Source organism: Grus americana, chromosome 11 (assembly GCF_028858705.1).
Source record: "Grus americana isolate bGruAme1 chromosome 11, bGruAme1.mat, whole genome shotgun sequence".
Classification (NCBI taxonomy): domain Eukaryota; kingdom Metazoa; phylum Chordata; class Aves; order Gruiformes; family Gruidae; genus Grus; species Grus americana.
This window is the reverse complement of record NC_072862.1, coordinates 3,452,144-3,468,498: the sequence shown is the minus strand read 5'-3', so window position 1 is coordinate 3,468,498 and position 16,355 is coordinate 3,452,144. Positions and strand designations below refer to the sequence as shown.

At 37.2% G+C, this 16,355-nt stretch overlaps 1 protein-coding gene across 4 annotated transcripts in view; it reads left to right on the top strand.

The window, feature by feature from the left end:
* Window positions 1-16,355, top strand: part of LOC129211540 (contactin-6-like) — a 146,859-nt gene that overhangs the window by 46,994 nt on the left and 83,510 nt on the right. For 3 of the 4 annotated variants that reach the window (XM_054838778.1, XM_054838780.1, XM_054838777.1), the window contains 2 exons: window positions 8,754-8,880; window positions 15,984-16,159. In XM_054838778.1, the coding sequence (XP_054694753.1) occupies window positions 8,754-8,880; window positions 15,984-16,159 (303 nt within the window). The remainder of the gene's footprint in view (window positions 1-8,753; window positions 8,881-15,983; window positions 16,160-16,355) is intronic. The other variant, XM_054838779.1, reaches the window with a different exon arrangement.

Below are 16,355 nucleotides of genomic sequence, written 5' to 3'. Positions count from 1 at the left end.
CCCTATAATGGTGATTGTATCTAGCTTTCTGCAAGGTCTGGGACTCATAATACAGCAAAAACTAAAATACTACTTCTCGTTACGACATGTTTCCTATTGAACATAAATGGGAATTATGAAGTGTGCCCTCTGGAAACAAAAGAGGAATCGTTGTTTGCTTTAGTATATTCAAACTATTTGCAAACTAGCCTTTTCCATCATTTCTTTTTCATTCCAATGGAGCTGAATATTTCCTACTAAGTATCTGCTTGAAAATAATGCAGCCGTCATCAATATCCAGTAGCTATTGTACACTGAATGGGTACAGTTTTCAAACACCAGAGTATTTAGTAAACCAATTATCATTTATTACATAGTTTGCAGTCACTAGAAATAGAAGAGTAAAGAGACGTTCTGAGCAGATCTCTTCCCTCTTCCCCTACAGTGTATGCGTGTGTGTGTAATTGCTTGTAAGGATGTTTATATTTATCCTATACATTTATATACACACATAAGTATAGGATAAATATATGGTACAGGGTACAGTGTTTCACACAAAGAGAAGAGTAAGAAAAAATGGAATATCAGTTGAAGTTTACGAAAGGCTTTCACTGACTTCAAAGCACTTTGGCTCTTACTCTCTATATAGAAAAAGAAAAAAAACCAAACCAACCCAAAGCATGAAACTATCTACTACCAGCTACTAAAAAAGAGGCAACACCCCTCCCCCCACAAACACCCATCCTAGTAAATTCAGTTGTATTTGAGCAGTATTTTTCCAACAGATTCCCCACGTCTTTCTGCCATGGGGCAGGAAGAGAGGTGCCATGGAAGATGGTAACGGTTTCTGTAAACGAACTTGGAGATTAAATGGCTTGGTTGTCCCAGCTACCTCAGGCTAGCCAAGAACAGGGAGGTGGGGAAATAAGGTATTTCAGTCTAACTCCTTGAACCTTTCTGAGGGTTTATCCTACCAAAGAGAAAGGGAGAAAAGCGAGACAGCGCTATTGCTCCCCCTAGGCTTGCTCGGGAACTAGAGGAAGCAGACCATGGAGCAATCCCCTTCCGGCTCTGTCTCCAGGGTCACTGGATGGGAGCGTACGGATGTAAAACAAGATGCTTAATGAAAAGACTGAAATGGGTCTGAAATGGAGCTGAAACGCTGGAACAAATTTCCCAAGATCACTTTTTTCTTTTCTGCTTTGAGTATAAGCAGAACTGCAGCTTGTCACGTTGTTATACGCTTATTCAAGTTCGTGTTTCACTCTTGTCCCCTTTCTACAGAGCGTCTATCAACAATTGCAATGCAGTTTTGGAGTCATCACACAAAACCCCAGAGTTGATCAATACTAGCAGTGGCAAAAATTATCTGAGTTTAATTAATCACCATCCTCCTAAGCAAATAAAGCACAGTTATATTTTACACAAAAAAGTTGCAGGAAAACAAAGTGCTGGATTTATTTAACTGGTAGGATATTAAATGATATAGCTGTTATCTTTTCCTGTATTGTAAATTATTGAATTAAGCCTTCAGTCAGTTTGGCAACAGTGCCAAATGAATATTACAACAGTACAATGCAGCAAACAGTATCTGTCATCGAATCTAGGTCTCACTTATAACTGAAATTACAGTGAACAAAATGCTTGTGCAGTAGATTGGAAAAGGTTCATTATTATTTATTCATCTTGCCTAGTAACAGAAAAACTAATGAAATTTCACTGAGAAGAGTGCACATCAGGATTACTATACATCATAAAGACACATCCCTCTAACTTCATTGTGGATATTTGTCTCCGTAATTAGACGTCTGTTCCACAATAGTTCCGTATCTGAAGGACATGACCAATGTCCAAATCACCTGCACAAATGAAAAGGCTTCCTTTATCTTGTCTACATCTTGCACGGTAGCACAAAAGTCTTCAGAAAATCTTTCCGTAAAGCCAACGAAGTCATGTGAGGTTAGTAATTCTAGCACTGTTACAATTTTTTTTCCCAAATTTTTTAAATAAAATATTGCATTATTAATAGAGTTCGCACACTGGTGTATTTACAGCCCCTATACCTCTTCAGGCTATAGTACCTTTACACATATCTCCACAAAGAATTGCTCATAAATCTGTGTTCATTTGTGGGCAAAAGTGTAACTTAGTGAAGCTCCATTGAATGCTACCCAGAATTCATCAATTATGAGCAATTTTCCTTCCCTGTAGCTTGAACTTCTGGTCTGGAATCTTTAGGGAATATTTTGGTTTTGCATTGAATGCAGTTAGTATCATGTAAATCTGAAGTAAGAGTTTGATTGCTATACACAGTATGATATCATGAGAAACATCACATTTTGGCATTTAGAGATCCGTCATTAATCATTTCAGAATTAGAATGTGTGTATCTGTTAGACCAAAATGCAGACGGGTAATAAATTCACTGATACCCAATTATATTCACAGAAAGTTAGCTCAAAGTGCTGAAGCAACACTGGTTATCATAATAAAACTGTTAAAAAATGTTTGAAGCATCAGATTTTGACAAAATCTTTTGTCAATATGTATATTTAATTGAGAAAAACCTCATAATTCAAGAATATGGTTGAGTTTGCATAATACTTTAATTATTACCTGTGATATATTACGTCCTAATTTTATATGCTAGATTCTGGCAATCCTGACAGCTGGTTATATTAGTAGTTAAAGTAATATTTTATACATTTATTGTTTGTTTTCACACCCAAGTACTTCAGGAAAACGTGCAGTTAGTATATAACCCGAGTGCGTTGTTTGCCACATTAGCCTCTGATCACCCTACCTACACCACCACACAGGTTATGTTTAAATATTAGGAAAAATATTGGAATATTTGAATAATTTTTCAAGGAATAAAGTTGGAGGGATACAGAATTATTCTCAACGAAGATATTTAACATTTCTGTGCCCTTTGCCAGGGACAGAGGAGCCCTAACTATTCTGATCTTGAAAGCTATGTCTCCAAACTCAAATCCAGACCGTGGTTTTCCAGGAGAGCAGGACGGGGGGACAAAGCAAGGCGGGCGCTTGGGGTGATGGCTCCCACCCTGCTGCTGGGAAATGGCAGGTTCACAGCTATGCCTCCTTTCATCTGCTCACCCTCGCTGGTTTTCGACTCTGCAAGGAAGGGGTGTCGCTACCTACTGCGTCACAGATGAAAGGGATGCCTTGCACTGTTGACTGTCATTTTATAGACAGCTTTGTATATAAAATCTGGGCTCGAGAGCCAAGCTTCCATCCATTACCGAGAGTTTCTCTGACTTCAGTAGGCCAGGACTTCACCCTGCGTGCCTCCTCGACGCTTACCTTTCTCCCTACATCAGAGTTAGCTAAGTGTCTTTCTGGTTTTGGTGTCTGATAGGAGAGACAATGCGGAATTTCACCACTACTCCCAATTTGACTTTTTCAATAGAAGCTGAAACTTGAAAGGAGCTCTGTGTCTCTGGAGCTCTGTACGTCAATGTCTGAAGGGAGGAAACACATGAAAGTTGAAGGCCCTTTGGGGAAATCCTACCGGTTTTAGGTTGCTTCTGCCTGCTCAAACCTATAACACCTCTTCTAATCTCCCTTTCTCTCTGTCTCCTGCTTCACTCGCTGATTGAGAACTGAATGTCGTGGAGAGGGAGAGGAGGGAAGCCTGCCTCCCATTGCCTATAGTACTGACAAGTTGTTTTTCTTTTTCCAGAGTGCTTTCATGGCCCTTTTCTGCTTCTCACTTCTCTTTCCATCTTCTCGTTCAGCGTTAATATCTGATTCCTCGAACTGATGTGTGTTACTTTGTGCTTTCCTGCTGGCAAACAGTGTTTCATCCATTACCTCTTGTTTTGCATCTGTCATGCTCCTTTTAAAGTCCTTGAGCTACCTGGTCCAGGCTTTTGATGAGGAAAATAATCATTCTGTTCTGCTTCTCACAAGATTCAATCAAAAGCCCCAATGTTATCTGCAGGGAAAGGCTCGATCCCATTTAAAAATCTGGGGGCCCTATAAATCCCCCCTCTTCCAATTAAAACTTCCTAATGTCTGCGGCTGTGAGGAAAATTAAACAGATTTTGAAGTCATTTGGATTTTTTCATATCTTTTCTACCCATGCTGTCATGACAAAGAGGAAGTCTCTAACTCACCTGTCCCATCCTTTTTGCTAGAACTGACAGGTATTTTACTATCAAGCTGATTTAAAAGAGGCCTCTTAATCAGGTGTCAGCTTTGGCCCATAAAGTCATATTAATGTTTTGGATCAGATATGAGCCTCTATCTAAGGCACATTAAGAAAGATTCATTAGAAACTCACTACCTCTGGAATTTACAGCCTTCCTGGAACTTAATAGCCTGGATAAATTCCTCCTTATCTGGTTTGCTTATGTGAATTATGGCAGTTTTGCATTTAGAAGCTTTTTAGAGCACAGGTTTTACCATTATTCCAGCCTCTTTGCTCTTCCAATCTTCAGTAAGGGTGCACTGACATGCTACGTATATACCTGCCTGGGCAGCAGCATGACCCCCGCATGCCGACTGCATGAGGAAAGTGCAGCCCTAGTCCATCACTTATTTGGGATTCTTCAGTGCAAGACCTCTAGCTACTTATTCTACAGCACACACCACAAAGGACTCCTAACCTCCGAGTTGCTCCACAAAATATCATGGCAATAGAAATAATCACAGGAGCTGCAAATACTGCACCCTTTGAGGTCTCAGACCAGCAGAACCGTACATTTCTGGTCCCTGAGCAAGGAATCTTCTTGAGTTTGTTTACTTGGAGCAGATCTACAGAGGTAAACCAAAAGCCTCGTGTGGTCTTTCTCTGCAAACGGAGCATGGTGTTTTCTAGGACACTTTCAGTTTCACCAAACAGAATTTAACTGATATTACTGATCAGTTTGGGGTAGTAGTAATTACAACGCCACTTTGCAAAAAAACTATAATAGAAAGAAAAAACGGTGGCAGGAAAGCGATAAAAGAAAAGTGAGTTGCTTTTTAGCATTGGTCTGCTCAGTTATCTATACGTATGTTACAGCCTGGGTCTTGGCCAGCCTGAATTGCTCTCCGGCTGTATTGCCCAGCATTTCTAGTTGAGCAGATACCTCCTAAGGAGTTAAACATGAAGCCAGCCAGAGCAGACAACAGGAAAGAACAGGGAGCAGGACTTGGCTGGAAATTAAGTTGATTAAGTGTGGGCTCTAGATTTGTATTTCGTTCTCCTTGTCTGGATGAGACAGTGCATAAACATTTAAATATTTATTGTCGCTAACCAAAACCTCTTTGACTACATTTGACATGAATATCGTAGCCCAATGTAACTAACCGTTGCCCATAAAGCAATGAGAGGAAAGCACTGTGATAGCCTCTGCTGATACATAATTATGAAAAAAATAGGTTTCCTCCTCTTCCATTGGCACTGTGTTAATCTCTACATTGGCTGAAGACAATATCATATAATGAATAAAGGAATGTTGATTCATTTTCATACTTTAGATTTGAATTCAGACCAGCATAATTATGGTCTTTATGGAGATCAAACTGATTGGGTATCATAAAGAAATACATTTTAACTTCTTATAAAACATTTCATAACAAGAGTTTATATTTGCTTTCAAGCACCATGCTGAGGACTCGCAGACAAGTTTTATGTATAAAAATGATACATTTAATCAAATATTCATATTCCAATAGATTAAAAAAAATGAATTATTTAAATCTTAACAAAAGTAAACAGTCCTACAGAGATTCATTTGTCACATATATCTCTGGAGAAATCATGGTGACTGGTTTTGAATCTGGAGAATGGAGGAGAAATATATGGCCATTCTCTACGTGAAACGCAAAAGGATGCATCAGGAAATTAGAAATGACCAGTCTGACCTTTTCTATAAATAAGAGATGGACTCATAGCACACCATTGGCTCTGAAAGTGCACATCGTTTCTCACAAATGTGGTGTTATTCTCTGTTGCAGATCAGGCAGCAAAAAAAGGATATTAAAGAGAAAAAATAATAGCATGAAGCCACCTCTACTAAAATTCATAGACAATTTTTTTGTGATAGGGACTGTGACATGCCTACTGTGAAGGAGCTGTTAGGCTACACGTAAACTTCTGCGTCCTTATTCAACATTGCTGTATTAAGAATTTAATTCCAGATTTACCAAAATATTTACATTTTTATCAGCTAAACCAGGAATTTTTATGTACATCAGGTAGCTCACCACTATTAAATTTCAGGCCCACCCACCTACATTGATTTTGAAAATGGAACAACGATCCCTAGGTCATTTTGATGCTTTAGAAAAGATCTTCACTGGCTGTTCTGGGAAGGTAAGGAGAAGGACTAACAGGCTGAATAAATTGACCCAGAAGGGAAGAAAATTCCTAGCAAAGAAAATACAAGTCAAAGTATCGATTCCAGAAGCAGTGGAAAAAGAAGTCTTAAAATTTGTTAAGAGATTAAAAATAGAAGAGTAACGGAAAAAGAAACAAAGATAATTTAACTGTATGCAGCCACCATCTCTGAGAGCCACTCTGCCTTGCCCCGCACGGTTTGCTGAACAAATTGTCTTCTCCCCAACTCCCCACAACAAGAAAGACTACCATGAGAAATAGAAATTGTTCTGGTTTACTTTACGATCAATTGCTTCTGAAATTATGAAAGAAAGGAAAACTAATTTGGGGTCTTAGGTGAATATTCAGAGATGTGTAATCTTTCTGATCAGAAAGTTGGCACTGTAAGATACGAGTTATTTATTTACAGCGTCTTGCTCTATGACTAAAGGCCCCTGGAAGAACCACAGTATAAAGAATAAAAAAAAAAAAAATGAATTTAAGCTCTAGACAGAGGTAAGGGCTGAAACACACGCTTATCTTCAGGTATTTGAGTAACCCCACCAAAAGCAAACAGCAAGGCCGTATCATGTCTTGAATGTGGTTGAGTGACAACTTTTTCATTGGGTTTGCTTCATATTTTCACCTGTGTCCACTAGTTACAGATAAGTCATGAAATATTTGGAGTCTGCTCTAAGTTCACACATAGTCTGCAAAGTTTAGCAGAATGAAAAAGCTATGGAAATTGATACTTTTTAATGTGATTTACTGCATTTTATGGTCTGTTATGTCACTTATCACATCACATATAATGTTCAGCCAAGTTTAATATTTTATCTTCAAACCACTAGCACCTCTCAGCTGTTTACTGGCCTGACTTACTATATATCCTGAACCAAGAGGATGCATTTTTTCCTTCTAGTATACCCACACAATCTCCTTTATAACATGAGATATTCTTAAAATAAGATGTGTCTACCCAAACAGCTCTTGTAGTATAAAACAAATCAATCTTTTTTGACTGCTACTTTGAATTTTACTCTGATTCTTTTGAAGGCCTATTCTCACAGGCACTGCTCATGAAAACACACTCGCAGCTGGGCTGACTTTTTGAGTTTCCAAAGGATATACAGTGTATATCGGGCTAACAGACACATGGGAACGGGCATCTTGATTAAGATATGGGGAAAACATTACGATTATCAGATGCCATCCTGAAAAAGGCTTCTGGTCAAAAAAGCTTAAGTATAAAACATTTTCATTTGTTCATGACTGTCTAGAGTTTCCCAGATGTTCTTTGCTTTAGATCCACTGAAGTAGAAAAGTCTGACTACATTCATGAGTAGAAAACAATTTTACTCGTAGAAAGATGAGGTTGTTAACTTTTCTGGTTCAGTTAAAAATATTTCAGATATTAAATAAAGATTAAAAATAAATGATATTTTAAAAAATTAAATATTACATCCTCATTACTTCAGATAAGCCAAATTATTCATATAATTCCAGGATTGCAACTCAGAAAAACAGCAAGTGGCACAAAGAGATGAAAGCTGACAACAATGCTGATCTGGCTTTTTGTTAAATTTAGAGGAAATGGATTGAAGTGGTTGAAAAGTATGAAGGGAAATGAATATATATACAGCTGATAGCAGGTACAGATAATTTGATTGTTGACATGCGCTTTGTGCAGTTGCCCATGGCTCCGCAGAAGGCGATTGAGTCGATGATGCCAGTGGCCGGAGCTGACCTGGCTGGGGTGAAGCCTTGGGGGGTTAATGCATCGGGACAACTGATCATCTTTGGGCATGCAGGAGGAGGTGTTAGCAGAGCAAGATTTATTTGCAGTAGCTGAGAAAAGCCCAGGACCACAGTCCCACCATGACCTACCTCCCGATCTAGAAGGTGTTTGCTGGTTCGCTGGAGGGGCTCGCTCTCCCTCTCCCGTGGCACGTGCGCACACGGACCCTGTGCAAACATTGGTGTTGCCAGGATTTGGCCGCAGTCAATGAGCTACCTGCCTTTCAAAGGGTGATGTGAGGCTGACACGGCCACTTCAGTAGACGAGCAGGGAGGCAGAAGTGCCAAACAGAGAAAGCCACAACTTCATCCTTTCCTGCTTCCAGTCACGATCTAAAGCACAACTATGAGGTAGATGGGGGAGATTTAATAGATGGCCATATAACTTCCATAGGAAATATGCAAAGAAGCTAGTGTTCACTGTCACTTGCAAAATAAATCACCAACACCTGGGATATGTGATTTTATTATCAATCAGGCTTGAAATATTTCCTCCTTAATAGCCAAATGTCTGGAGCTGGATTCTCTGCTGAATATAATAGCAGACCTTAACTTTTGACCGAAAGCAAAGGACACCAAAGGACACTTTTATGTGTAAGGACATGCTAAATATGTCTAATCTTAAATTATTGTTTTTCTTTCACAGGGGAAGAAACCCTTCATGGTCCTATTTTTATCCAAGAGCCATATGATATCACTTATTCCATGGGCTCAGCAAATCCAGAAATCCTACTGAACTGTACAGCTAAAGGATACCCACTCCCATACTACAGGTGAAGTCAACTTTGGAAAAGTACTTTCTCACTGTAAATCTTGTAACTCCGTTTCAGTCCGTAGTACACACTCATACGTACCTCAAAATGTGGTGAGCACTCAGAGCGAGAGCGGCCGTAGCCAGCAGCTGTGGCCCCACAGCCGGGCTTTGGGGATGGGTTTCGTGCTTTCCTGCGTTTGAGAGTACAGCCCGTAGACAGAACCCAACTTTGTTCACTTCCAGGAGAGAGAGGATTTTTTTTTCTTGGCAGATTTTCTGCTGATGTAGTATGAGGAAGGTCCTGGGGCTAAGGCTGCATTTAGGACTGGTCATTTACATGTAAAAATGAAATAATTTCACAATCACTGATTTTATTTAAAGAAACAAAAAAGTATATATTTTAATTTATGTAGTTATGATATCACATTGTTAGAAGCTCGCTTGTCAGAAATCTGAGGGGAAGAAGATCGAAAAGAGTGAAAAGTTAAAAGCCACATAAGTATCGTAAATTTGAGGAATGAAGGAAAAATATTTTTGCTAGTCTACTGTAAAGAAAATTAACACAGGAAAAGAAAGCACATCATTGAAAATTGTCCCCAGAGTATTTTAAAACATACAAAATTACTTCTGAATCCACAGAATAGCTGTTTTGATAAAACTTTCCATACATCAATAAATGCTTGGAAAGCATAAGAGCAACATCCTTGCCCATTTCTAATTCTAACATTTCATGTATATATTTATAGTGTTTATTTAGAGAAACAGCAAGGCACAGCTCTGATATCTAGCTTACAATACTCTGTAGACTCACTTAATAAAACTTTGGTACATAGGATTGTTTGTTTATTCGATAACAATGGACTCATCATTTAAAACGTAGTTTGTTGCACCAAGGAGCTGGAAACCTGAGTCTAATAGTGAGCTTTCTTCAGAATAGAATGGGGAAAATAATGGTCTGGGAAAAGGAAAATTAAAAAAAAAAAAAATTATTCATGCAAGACATGAAAGAAAATTGTGTCCTACCAAATACTTAGACGGTGTTTCTTCAGTAGCTTTTAATTGCTCACACAACAATTTCCTCTGTAAAGTATCACTACTAGTTATCAACTTGGCTTTTGTACTTCATGTATTAATTTGTTTCCAAATATTGTGCTAGTAAGGGAACACTTTATCTCCTTTTCACAGCGTAACTTCTCCTCCTGTGCCAAGAAATCCTTACCCATTTCCCATCCCATTTGTTCTTCCTGTTTTCAGCATGAACTAGTTCACGTCATGAATTCCAAGTCTTTCCAGTTCATCCATCCATGTATTTTATATCCATTTATAGGGGCAGCTTCCTCAGAGACCTATAAAAATTACTGAATCTTGTTTTCCAACCATGGACTCTTCACACGCACAAATAGCGGACACAGCAGGTTTCATTCTGCAGGAGAACTATGAAGTCTCCTCCCATCGTATATCTGATATTCATATTTTCTCTTTCGCTTTTTTCTACCCATCCGTTAATTAGATTCGTTATTTTCTTTGCACTGTAAGGATGTTTTGCAAAGCCTCAGTTACTCTAGTAAGACCGGATCAGCATCTGGGGATGGATCCTGAACCGTCCAGGTCAATTAGAAGTTATCAGACTATCGCTGCTGCTATTGCAACCGGGGAGCTTTTCACCATGACTTGAAAGGCAGGGGAAATCTTCAGCACTTTTCTTTGATTTTACTAGAGCTAATGCCAGGTTTATCAGATAAGGATTGAGCCCATATATTTAAAGTTCCAACAATTTTAGATAAATCAAGCACTGTATGAAATTTTAATCATATCCTTTGTTGAGTGATGGAAAAGAACTGCAAGGACTATTGCAAGGTTTTTCTTTGATTCAGAAATAAAGAACTACTACAACAGGAATAAAGTTATATCCACGCTAATTTGCTGTTTAGCACCTGTTAAATAAATAAATATGCTGATTAATGCCTTTTCTTTAAAGAAAAAAATTCTAAAAGTCTTATTTTATTATGTATTGTGCTAGTCTTACAGATCCATTGAATATAGTGTTAACTTTTTGCACCTTCATTTCAAAATCCTGTGTCTAACCACCACCACACAAGAATTGCATAGAATTAAAGTCGGCATAAGGGCTAAGTAATAAAAAATGAGAAGCACCGATTTCCTGTTGGACACTGTTGGGAGTAACAGAGAACATAGATCTGATTACAATGGAAACAAAAATATGTATAGAAATATCTCTAAAATCAGCACAGGTGTTAGAAAATCTATATAAATGTCCTGATAAATATAATTTTATCTATTATATTTTTTTCTATACAGTCAAAATTGTTTATAATATCAGGTACATTATTTCAACTGTTTCCCTGTGGGATGTTGGTGGTAAAAAACCATAACCTTTCCAACTAGATTTATAATTTTTTGCACTTAAGCTTTTCTGTTATAGTTGATTGAGGGATTATCATCAAGTAATGAATTTCACTTCCTTTTTTTGCTTACAGCCTATCCATGAACATATCACAGTTCCACAGTTTTCTTCCGTTAAGTTATTCAGTTCAGTACACTTAGCCGTCCTCCACATTGGGAAAAAAACCCAAAAAACAAAAAAACCCCAAACCCCGAAAGAAGCCACCTAGAGTCTGCCAAGCAAGTGTTTTCTGCAGTATTTTGATTCTTCCGTTTGGTCTCAGGTGCTTGGCTCTAACTCTTTTTCTGAAGGTACATTCAGTATCCAGAATAATCACATAATCCAGCATTTTCATGCAAGTTTGAAATTGAGGATTTTTTTTTTTTCCCCTCAATAATCTTCACAGAGAGCAGTCAATTGAACAAATAAATAAGAACTCCAAGGACAGCATAAGCATTATTCATTATAACTATATTTTAATATTTCAACATAACTTAGAATGATGCAATAAATTAAGACAGATTCAAATTCAATCCAAATCAAAGTACCACAGAAGATAACTGTAACAGACAAATAAAAGTGAGGGGAACAGAAGCACAAAGTCTACAGTGATTGCAAATGACATAAAATATGTTTATCATCAATGCATAATGTTGTAGAATGATTTCCAGTAACTCCCAAAATATATTTGTCTTATTCATACCCTTGAAAAATGAATGGCAACCTTGCTATAGTGTACTTGTTCGCTAAAATGCTGTCCCTTGACTCATTGAAGATTCTGCTTCAAAAGTGGAGTAGAATTAGAAATGCCTTCAAACTCTGTTGTCTTGTTCACAGTCAATAGTTTTTAAACTTTCTATTTTCTTCCTCTATGGAAATTACTTTATACTAGAGGGTTTTGTGAGGTTTTTTTTCCCAATTACAAGAAAGTTTCGGGTGACTTGGCAGGACATTTCCATTTGAGTGTAATAATTTAAGAAACATAGAACACAATGACGACTTCAAAAAAATATTTTTATTGTAACAGTACACTGAAAAGATAATTCATTAAATCATGCATGCATATATCCACATGGAAAGTAGTTTAAATTAGGGAAAGATATATGCAAGTAAGAGCTTCTAGCTATGATAACTTTGGTACAAAACCATGCCGCAGCCATGCATGCTTCCAGGATTTTACTCGTGGGACTGGACAAAGCTCTTGTAGCAGGAAATTATGATAGTTGTAAATGTATCATTTTTTAAAGGCAAGTAAAACAGACTAATGAAATATTGCATTTGAATTTATCCAAAATATTTGCACATTGCAAATTAATTCCTTAATTGTTTCAACATTTCTAGATTGACCGTTTCACTGAAATTGATACACCTTCACATTTCATTTCCAAAAAGAAGTCACATCATCTGAAAGAAAATATTTCCTTTTTCTAAATAGTTTCTATGGAACAATACTCTTTTCCAGATTCAATATTCATGAATAATGAATCAATTGTAGCTACTTAGACATTACACAGCACTGTGGAGTATCCTTGGGATAGGGACAATGGAGTTGGGCTCATGGTGTCGGTAGATACATGGCCCAGAAGAAACTCTACTCAGAGAGGGTAAGGGAAGGCTAAACACCAGAGCAACCTGTGCGTTTGCACCCTAACGGTCCACTCGTGTATAATGAAACGTACTGACATTTCTCAAACAAGTCCTAAGAATATTTGTATTCTGCAAAGATCTCTCATATCGCACCATTTTTATAAGTTTTATGTGCTGCTGTCTTCTTTGAATGTTTTTAGCTAGATCAATATTTTTTCAGTGCGAAAACATGATAGAAATTCATTATATTTTTTTTCCAGAATTCTTTTAAGTTATTACCCTAAAGACAGATTGCATAATTTGCAGTTGCATTGTAAATACACATTACTCACATATTCATGTTCATTAATAAATTCTACTCCTCCTCATTTTTATTTGCTTGGAGACGGAGACTATTTGAATAGCAAATCACAACTATTGATTAAGTAGTATAAATATGAGTAAATTGTCATGTATTACAAGTTTATCCTTCTATAAATGGAGCTGAAATGATTTGACTGCTGTGTACTTTAGAAGGAGGATCCAAATAAGTCCAGCATCAAAGATTTAAAATCTTGGAAGAATACTGATATATTGGTATATTCAAATGCTATGATAAATCGGTAACAGTTTAAGAAAGCAAGAGAGAATAGATTGCCTTTAGCTTGAGATCTTTAAATCAAGATGGGAATCAGGGGAGGTCCCACTTATATATGTTCCAAAAATCTTTAACTTAGTGATGAATTTATTGGGAATATTTTATAACTGGTGTTCTATAAAAAGATAGATTTTTGGAGCAAATGGAATATGATCATTTGTTCTATGAATTCTTAAAACACACAGGATTTTTTTTTTTAAGTTTAGACATTTCAATGTGATTTGAGAAGTCGTACATTCCTAAGAAACTATTGAATTCAGCATCAGAATATAGCTTTTTTTTCTTTTTTTTTTTTAAGTTTAGACTCTGAAACAATTTGTCCAGGATGCATTTCCTATAATTGATGAAAAGTGTTTTCCAATGGTTGCATGAAGTAGTTCGTGAAATATGTAGGTGATCCCTGCCTTAACAGACCTATATTAAAATTTTCTTAAAATAATTCTTCAAAGATTTCTATGTATTAGACAGTATACTGGAGAACACACAAAGTCATTAAATCATTGTTTATCACATGAATTCATTAATTCTCTTCCTTCAGTGATGTAAACATATTAATTAGGAAAAAGCCCACACCAGGAGATGAATCCCTGATCTATATGCAAAGTTTAATATTCATTGTACCACGGTGATTAGAATGATTGTGGGGATACTGTGAAGAATTCATTTGCAGCAACTAAAACAACAACTTTGCATTTGTTCTGAAAAAACAGTTATAGAGCTTAATTGGGAGCCATGTAATGATGACAGCAGTTATTTCAGTGATTGATTCTGAAATTAAAGAGAACTGGCAAACTAAATACCAGAATATCCTATATTAGAAACTTGAAAGGTTTAGACAGCACGTACCATATGTAAATCCTGAAAGATGGCAAAATCTTAACACTGATACACACTACTGCTTCATCAAAAAGGCTCATGGATGGGCATCGGTTAAGATTTTGCTCATCCTGGGGGAAAAAAAAGCTAAAACACCCTCCACCCCCACCAAACAATAGCAAAAAACTAGATCAAGTAAAGCAAAACATAAGAAAGGAATAGAGCAGAGGTATGGAGGCATCAAAAATCACCAGCAATTGGTAGGAAGAATTACTGAATTCACAGTATTAATTTGATTTCATATTTTAATCAGTCGTTACTCATCTTTAAAAACAACAAGTGCCCACGTGAAAGGTCAGGATCCTTGCCTTGCTTCCTCTGTGCATATTTGTCAAGATTTCCCTTGGAACACAGAATTGCATTTCACGGCACAGTTTGAAAATCTTCCTCCAAAAGCACAACTGCCTGTGCAGTCTGACGGTGCAGAGCGAGCGCTGTGGGTGTTAGAGGTAAAGCAGTGGGCTGTATACCCAGCTCAGCTCTCCCAGGAATATAGGTACGGTGCAAGTGTGCTTCAATTTGTTCAGTGTGGAAACCGCCATCACTGCCAGTAAGTTCATCTCTGCCAAGAACAAGAAACAGAAATTTTTTATGCTGTGATCCTTCAGATGATTAACAAGGAGACAATTGTCCTTGTTTCAAGGACTGTCATCAAGCCTTCTGCAAACCCAGCGTGAGCCACTAGCAGCTCCTGTGTGGTCTTCGCATCCCATGGAGGGGTGGGCATCACACCCACATAGGTCAGCGGAAATGCTACAGCCTAGAGAAATGGTCATGGTATAAAATTGGGAGAAGAAAATGTCTAGTTATGTAGTTTTAGGATTGCTGACAGCCTAAAGTGTGGCATAAACAAGCCCAAAGCTTGCGGACGTCAGTGACTGGGGTCCTTTATTCCTCCTTTGGGCCTCATGTGGAGAATGAAAATTCAGACCTTATGTGACTAATGGTAAAGGCGCAAAAATTCCCTCCTTAAAACAGATAATTTTTATTTTCTTTGAAACATAAATTTTATTTTGACATTTGTAAATAGCTGTGTAGTGTTGCAGGCACAATCCATTTTCTACTTAGTGGATTAACAGGGACAAACCGTGGTTTAAACCAGCAGCATTCTCATCATTAAATTATCAGTCTCCAACTTGCTGTGTAAAAACTTCTCTCCCTGCTTTCTTTTATCCGCTGAAGTGTAATCTTTCCTGATTTCTGTCTCCAAATCATTTTTGTAACCAAATTTATGACATCATTTGCAAGGACTGTAAAGCACATTCAGGTAGCATTTATATTATAAAAAAATAATAATACAGGTAGCTGCAGTTGAGGTGTATACCATACCCCCAATTGTATGGATAACTTTGTTTGTATGAATAAGTTATAATTACTTTTTGTAGACATTTTGATGAACACTGGTGACTAGCATAAAAGCAGTAAAGATTTTTCTAAGAACAGAATTATTGATATCATTAAGATCGATATAAGAAGCAGTCTTGTATGAAAAATGATACAATTTTGTGATATTTAACTACATTTTTATCATTACAGGTATGCTACAACACACTATTTAAGATAAATATGAATAGGCTCTGTAAATTATAAGCATAATTTGATTTTTTTCCCCTCAAAGGTGGAAGCAAAATGGCACAGATATTGATCTTACCATGAGTTATCACTACAGGTTGGTTGGAGGCAGCTTGGCAATCAATCACCCACATAAAAAACAGGATATTGGAACATACCAGTGTTTGGCCACAAATTCATTTGGAACAATTCTGAGCAGGAAGGCAAAGCTTCAATTTGCATGTAAGTTGGGAAGATCATATTTATTAGAGCATTATTTTGCGATTAATTCTGGACATGAACTGTAATTTATTGGATAATTAAAGTATCATCGATGATTCTGTTCAAAAGGTTTGGCTTACTTCAGCAGTGCTTATTCTTAAAAAAAAAATCATTCCTAGTAAATATTAATAACAAAACCAGACATCTGATGGCTGCT